The sequence below is a fragment of the Megalobrama amblycephala genome, linkage group LG12 (genome assembly GCF_018812025.1).
Source record: "Megalobrama amblycephala isolate DHTTF-2021 linkage group LG12, ASM1881202v1, whole genome shotgun sequence".
NCBI classification, from domain to species: domain Eukaryota; kingdom Metazoa; phylum Chordata; class Actinopteri; order Cypriniformes; family Xenocyprididae; genus Megalobrama; species Megalobrama amblycephala.
Window position 1 is genome coordinate 21,887,380 of NC_063055.1, and position 8,027 is coordinate 21,895,406.

Here is an 8,027-nt window from a genome sequence, read left to right on the forward strand (position 1 = left end):
TCAATAATCGAAACAATGGCCCGCCAATCATGATAGGAACAGGTCTGCAAATAGGACTGAACTGGCCAAAATAATTACAGAATAAACAGCTCAGCCACTATTTTCGACTTGAAACAATCTACAACTAAAACCTAAAAATGCTTAAAAATGCAAAAGATTGTTAATATAAATACACAAATATTATAACACTAGCTGCTTGTTTACAGTGTAAGGTAAACAGTGTTTCATGTTTACATAGTGTTCGGTTTAAAGGCGCATCAAGTGGAAATGCAACAGGAATTTACACAGGACTGAATAAACACTGAGAGGCAACTGTCTAATTTCATAAATCTACTACACACCACTGACTTTAATATCAGTCCTGGATGGACAGAACATGGCATGTATTTACAGTCCAAAAACACAATGAAAGTCAACTTATCCAATTAAAATAACTTAATATAAAAATAATGACTGTAAAAGCAATTATAAGGTAAGCTCTAATATCATTTGTGGTCATATTAAAGGTTCTTTAAACTGCAGGAATGTAGATCAAAGCAGAAATGCCTATTTGCCCCTCCCCCCTTCCAAAAAAAATCACCACCCACACTACGGCCCCAACATCTCACAATTGGCTTATTCATAAAATAAAACAACTCTCTTTTAAACTTCCTTCAAACCGCCTATAAGCTGTAGTCTGTGTTGGGTCTGAGTGCACGTTTCTGCCTGTAGTTCGCTCGGTTCCTGCTGAAACTCTGAGACAAATCTTTTTGGAAAGTTGAACGCTGTCCAAAACAGGACCACACACAGGCTCTGTGAGCAGCGCGGATCAGATTCAACTGCTGGAGGCAGACACACACACACTTACTCGCACACACTCACAAAATGGCGGCTATTCGTGTTAAAAACACTCACATTGCTCTCTAAATCAAATATTCACTGATGTATCGAACTTGGAATCTATAGGCGGGCGCGCGCGTGCTACAGTGTTCCATAAACAAAATGCATCCGTGCGCGCAAGACAAATTCGAAGCGAAAAACATTCTTTTCACGTTTAATCTGGATTTCTGCCAGACCTCAATACAATAAACAATTCCTTCAGCTTACATGACAGACCCCCCACCCCACACCCACAGCTTCAGGTCTGCCTTTAGATTACACTTGAGGGGAAAACGTATTAGAAAGACTTAAAGTACAAGGAAAACAGCTTCTTACCTTCTACCCAGAGTTTCTCCACGTCCGTCTCCAGATTAGCTGCCCTTAGGCCAACAGCAAAAGCTCCGAATATTAAAAGGCCCACAACTAAAAACTTTCCGCAGTTCTTTTGTATGTAACAGCCAAGTTTAAACAAAAGTCTTTGAAACTTTGCTCTCAACCACAGCGGCGCTTTCCTCCCGGTCGCCTTCCCCTACAAGACAGGAGAGAGTAAATATTAAACTCTCATCACCTTGTTAAAAAGATAAACTAAATTCTGTCAATACATATTCATAGTTTTTTCAACTAAATGCAGTAAATAAGTTAAAATGGCACTTGGGGGGGGGGGCTTAAATAGGTGTAGTATCAGGAATAACCTTAAATAATTACTTAAGTAATTAGTTAAATTTTATTAAAAAATTAAAGTTATGTATACACAAAACCACTCATCAGGTCAAAAGTACCCCTTCGACACTTTCAAGCACTATTTCTATGGCAAGCCATTTTAACATTTATCCCTTAAAACTTCTATTTTTATGTAGCAAGCACTTAAGCCTATTGTTAATACTAGTTACTAGCTGCATCCTTTTTACTAGTAGTTTACTACTATTACTGGTAAATAATCCAGTAGTATCTTTTTCAGTGTCACCGGAAATAACTATTTATTAGATATTAGTAGTATTAGATACATATTCATTTACAACTAGTCACTATCCCAATAACTATTGTTGTTACTGGTAGGAAATTTGAATTCACTCATGTTGTTCAGATTTCAACTTCAGACTAGTATCTTTTCCAGTTTTACTTGGAATTATTCATTAGGTTATAAGATACTACTATCTATTTCAGTTTTCCTAGTACTAATTAAACACTAAAACCTATTTATTAGACACTAGCATGTATTTAAGTTGCTACTAGAATCATTCCTAATCTTACCAGTAAAAAAAAAATACTAATAATAATTGAAACACAAGTAATAAAAAAATTACAACTCATCTTATAATGTTATAAGAATTACATAGATTCAGGTGTCTTATAAATACGTGCTAGAAAAGCTGGTACATACCACATTAAAATAAGTGTTCATACTTGAACCACAGATCTTCAAAGAATTTGATGGCAAATATTCAATTTGCTACTAGTAACAACATAATTGTTATTAATATTATTGGGATTGTGACTAGTAGCAAAGGAATAAGAACTATTATCTAAGACATAGTTATTACTAATGAAACTGAAAAAGCATGACTAACAAATAATAATCATATAATAATAATATTTGGAAACAAAAACATAAATACTAGTTCTAATGAATAAATGTTAAAACAGCTTGCCATACTACTTGTACCATTCTGTCGGCTTTCAAAGAGCATAATTCAAATGAGTTATATTCCCACGTAATAACAAGACATTAAACTGAGTATGGCTGTAATGTGACACACTGCATCCTTTGGACATTGTACCAGGGAAACAGGTTACAGTGTCCAAAGTCGGAGATGCACGTGGGTCGCATAGCTGAAGGGACGCGATGTGATGCGATTTGGGAAGTGCTGCAGCCATCACAGAGGGAGTTACGACAATATTTGTGAACGGAAGAGGGCAGCCACATGGATCGTGCCTGAGCAGTACGGGACGAAAACTACTCCCTGTGTAGATCCTATCTGAGGGGGCTTCAATCAGTCGGCTAGGGCCAACATCACGAACGACACTTCGCTTCACTTTCAGACCTCAGCCTCACGTCTGACAGCTATGTTTACGATTAATGTATCGGGAGTGATGGACATAACGGTGAACAAATGCAGAGAGTCCCTCAAGCGGCTACAGGTTGCTTCACGCATAGACACCCCCATCGGCGCCGTGGCTATCCCGTTACCTAGCGACTTCACTAAAGTTGAGCACTTTGTCAAGAGATTCCCAACAAAGTCCAATTGCAAACAGGGCAAACATAAAAGCACCTCTGATATCTGCTCCAATGCAAAGGCAGCATCGCAATAGCTCGGCCGCTGCAAATACTCCAAATCCGCCGCGGCGGTCCGATAGTTGCCCCTATTTCTCCGCGTTAACCTCGGCCGATCGGGGTCTCTGTTTTCCTGCTCGGAGGAGACATTAACAGCCGAGGCCATGTTGCAAAGTCTGCGCTGAACGTCTCGTTATCCGCGCTAGTGTATTTCCCCGCGAGCGTTTAGTGATATCCGAAGAAAACCAAGTTTGTCTCTCGTTGATCCCAGATCCGCGAAGCACTTCATACTCCTGTTTGAGACGGCGAGTCAGAGTCTGCGCCTTCCATTCCAACATTTCGCGAATCTGGAGGTCTCCAACAATTCCCCACTTTCACGCCGTCCGCTGGAAAGTTCGCGATATCAGAAGGCGAAGTGGATGCTGTGGAAACGTCGATCCCTCGGTGGCTGAAGCATTCTGTGATCTATGTGGTCCCTCCTCAGGCCGCGCGACAAGGCGATCTCTGAGAGATTCAATAGATGTGAAAAAAGATCACTCTCCATTCGGAGAAGGGGAGGAGGGCGTGGCAAAACCACTCGAAATCCCGCCTCCGGGGCTGTCAGATGGCCGGGGTTCCTGGGCTCTGATTGGTTCCAGAAGGGCAAAAATTACTCAGCAAACACGACTATTATTAGCTGCTTAGCAACAGCTCACCAAAGTAGAGAGACCACCCAAGCCGCGAGCCCTCGTGTGTGCATCTCAAACTTCAGGGGAGTCTTAAAGAAGCAAAGCCCACTTTCTGCAGGATCCGAAGCGCTGGGTCCAGCTCGAGCGGAGACCAAACACATGAAGAAAACTGCAGGAGCAGGAGAGCACGGAGGAGCCCTTTCTAGTGGAGAAGCGACAGAACTTTCTTTCTTTCTTTCTTATTGTTTGTGTTTCATATTGTTTGTCTTTCTTATTGTTTGTTTGTCTTTTATTCATATTCTTTTCTTTCATATTGTTTGTCTTTCTTTCTTTATTTCTTTCTTTCGTTCATATTGTTTGTCTTTCTTTCTTTCTTTTTTCTTTCTTTCTTATTGTTTGTCTTTCATATTGTTTGTCTTTCTTATTGTTTGTTTGTCTTTTATTCATATTCCTTTTTTCTTTCTTGTTGTTTGTCTTTCTTTCATATTGTTTCTTTCTTGTTTGTCTTTCTTATTGTTCTTTCTTTCTTTCTTTTTATTGTTTGTCTTTCTTGTTTGTCTTATTGTTTGTTCTTTCCTTTTTATTGTTTGTCTTTCTTATTGTTTCTTTTATTCATAGTCCCTTCTTTCTTTTTTCCTTTCTTATTGTTTGTCTTTCTTTCTATCAATCTTTCTTTCTTATTGTTTGTTTGTCTTTTATTCATATTCTTTCTTTCTTTCTTTCTTTCTTTCTTTCTTTCTTTCTTTCTTTCTTATTGTTTGTTTGTCTTTATTATTGTTTTTTCTTTACTTTTGGTTCCTTGTTAATTTCTTTGATTTTTGTTTGTTTGATTGTCTTGTTTATTTCTTTCTTTCATGTTTTTTGTTTGTCTTATTGTTTCTTGACTTTTTTCTTCTTGTTTGTTTCTTTGATTTTTTTCTTTCTTGTTTGGTCTTTCTTTCTTTCTTTCTTTCTTTCTTTCTTTCTTTCTTTCTTTCTTTCTTTCTTTCTTGTTAATTCATTTTCTATAAGTTGTATTTGTAAGTATAGTGCCAGTTTTAGGCTCCAGGGCAAAGGAAAATGCAATTAATGAGGGTTGTCTTTTATTGTGCACAGGTGGATTATACAGTTTTGAACAAGTCTGTGCCAAAACATGGGAATTCCTTATCTTATTGCCCTTTTTTCCATCAAGAATTGTGCAAACATTACATAGGTTTTATACTATGAGATCACACATCCAAAAATAGTTTATGACTGTTGAGAATGAAAAATCTGACTTGTACCAGGCCGCAGTGATGCTCTGCAATACATCATGATTAGTTTTCTTTCACTTTATTGAATATATTACTAACACAAAGCACATTATTCAACACAAAATAATACAAATATATGCAGCTATATAGCACTATATAAACACTGAACAATGATTGGAGTGGTGATGTCACCAGTTTAGGAGACTATGGGAGGAAAGCCTTGACATTAGTACGAAAATGAGATACATCGTTATGAAGAATCCATTTCCTATCCCACCCCACCATCAGGAAATTATTACAGCCATATTATTTTTCTCCAGAAAGAAAAAAAAACTGGACCATTAGTCATTAACTTCCTCTGCTGGATTCTCTGAGCTATATGATCTGTCTTGAGCACTATGTTTCACTCAATCTCTCCCAACAGTTCTGTAGTTTGCCATGGTTCCCACTACAGTGATGTACCCATGACTTTTCCCATGTTTACTCTATAGCACAAGGTTGTGCTCAATCACACAGATGTGTTTGACAGCTCTGAGCACTTCTCTGCCAGTGTTTACACTCTCCAATTTCCTCTGCGATTGTGTGGCTCTTGTATAATCAGTGTGACACTAGAGAAAGGAGAGCACTTCATAAAAACTGGCTATTTACCTTTGCACGGAGGCTGGATGTTTTCAGTGGTCAAAATGTTTTATACTGCATTTTATGAGATTCAAATGTAATAATAACAAATGCTAGAGCTAATTTTTAGAGCTATTTCTTTAGAAATCTGTGGGTAAAATGCAGATTAAAATATCTTTTTGTGTGTAACTCTGTGGCCCGGTTTCACAGACAGGGCTTAGATTAAGTCAGGATTAGGCTTTAGTTCAATTAGGAAATGTAAGTAGTATCTGTCTGTCTGTCTGTTGCTCCATCCATCCATCCATCCACATTTAAAAGTTATTTTTCTACACACATCATCAAAGCAGTGTTCTGACATTCTGTTTTGTTTGTAGTATATTTGTAAATCCCTGCAGAGCGGTTGGGTCTCCAATGCCCAGATCCTGATCTATGCTTAGCCTACAGTTTTAGCAATCATAATTTTCAGGCTTAAGTTTGGACCCTTCCCATATTATTATTATTATTTTTTTTTAATTCTGAAGTATGCGCTGATTTTGTGTTTTGTTTTCATTCCATCACCATAGAAATCTACCATACACCCTTTCTGTTCCACCACTGCCAGTCCTCTGCAGTTTACAGAAATATAACACTCCTGTGAATGTAAGATTGGTTTTGTCCAAGTCTCCACCAAAAAAAAAAAGGAAAAAAAAAAGTAATCGTTCCATTCTCATTAGCAAGATGTGAGTAGCTCCCCAGTGTCCCGGCACACAAAAGGCCACACATATATTATCTAATCACACAATATCATTTCTATACCTCATGAGAGGTCTTTGGAAATCATGGTTGTCTTGCTTCACAGCTGTGTGATGTTTGTCCCGCTCTACAGACTCTCATTGAAAAATAAGGTCAAAACATATTAAAACCTGATTTGCTTCGGTATTCAAATTCATTTGCATAATATTCACTCTTAAAGGGTTAGTTCACCCAAAAATGAAATTTCTGTCATTAATTACTCATCCTCATGTCGTTCCAAATACGTAAGACCTTCATTCATCTTCAGAACACATAAGATATTTTGATGAAATCCAAGAGTTTTTTTTTTTTTTTATCCTTCATTGAAAGCAATGAAATGACCACATTCACTGTCCAGAAAAGTTGTAAAATCAACCATTGACGTGACTACAGTGGTTCAACCTTAAAGGTGCTACAGAGGATGTTTTGTTTTATACATTTTTGCAATATTACTTGAAACTGTCTTTACTAACTGATAAAAGACTATTTATTAGGTGCACTGAAAGGAATAATATTAATATACATCATCTGTGCACGAGGTAGGGCCTTAAAAACATCAGCCAATCGCGTAAACGACTGGCCCTCTGGCTTGTCAATCACTGCCATGACGTTCCTTGTGAGAGACAAGCACGGCTGCGCGCTCCAGTAACTTTCCACACTCTACAGGCGCCGCATGCAATGTTTTTGTCAGGAGACAGGAGTAACAACTGCAGATTATGAGTTACCTGCGGTGAGTCCGACATAATGAATCCAATAACACGACACAGCGAATGCCGGTGGTAAACACTCGTGTTCCAATACTCGTGCACAAGTTTTGGGAGGCGTTCCCTCGAAAAGATTTCAAAAACTCAGTCTTTGGTTTCTCAGTCGACGAAAAGATCCTCTGTAGCACCTTTAATGTTATGAAGTGTCAAGATACTTTTTGTGTGCAAAAACAAAACAAAAATAATACTTTATTCAACAATTTTTCCTCCTCTCTGTCTGTTATGCAGTTGGAGCAGTGCCGCGTTTCTGTGTTTGCGTCCAAACGCCGGCTCATTATTGGCCGGCTCCTGCGTCAACATCACACGCATGCCTCGTGCTGCTCACATGAACAACATCGGCCAATACTGAGCTGCCATTCTGATGTGGAAGCGCTGCAACGAAAATAGCATAGCAGAATGACAGGGGAGAGATGAATTTGTTGAATTAAGTCGTTATTTTTGTTTTGTTTTGTTTTTGTTTTTGCGCACAAAAAGTATTCTTGCCACTTCGTAACATTAGGGTTGAACCACTGTTGATTATTTTAATGATGTTTTTACTACTTTTCTGGACATTGAATGTGGTCATTTCGTTGATTTCAATGGAGGTTAAAAAAACCTCTCGGATGTTGACAAAAATATCTTAATTTGTGTTCTGGAGATCCAAAAGTCTGACGGGTTTAGAATGAAATGAGGGTGAGTAATTAATGACAGAAATTTCATTTTTTTGTGAACTAACCCTTCAAAAATAAAGGGTCCAAAGGGAGGTTTCCGAAGCAATGCTGCAGAGGAACCATTTTTGCTTCCACAAAGAACCTTAAAGGGTTAGTTCACCCAAAAATGAAAATTCTGTCATTAACACACAAGT

The 8,027-nt window shown here is 38.1% G+C and overlaps 1 protein-coding gene across 2 annotated transcripts in view; it reads right to left on the reverse strand.

Annotated features, from left to right (window-relative positions):
• Positions 1–4,032, reverse strand: part of ptch1 (patched 1) — a 66,077-nt gene extending 62,045 nt beyond the window's left edge. The window contains exons 1-2 of one of the 2 annotated variants that reach the window (XM_048209662.1): positions 3,129–4,032; positions 1,195–1,387 (exon numbers count right to left, since the gene is read on the reverse strand). In XM_048209662.1, the coding sequence (XP_048065619.1) occupies positions 1,195–1,387; positions 3,129–3,296 (361 nt within the window). In that variant the 5' untranslated portion in view covers positions 3,297–4,032. The remainder of the gene's footprint in view (positions 1–1,194; positions 1,388–3,128) is intronic. The other variant, XM_048209663.1, reaches the window with a different exon arrangement.
• Positions 4,033–8,027: the final 3,995 nt, after the last annotated feature.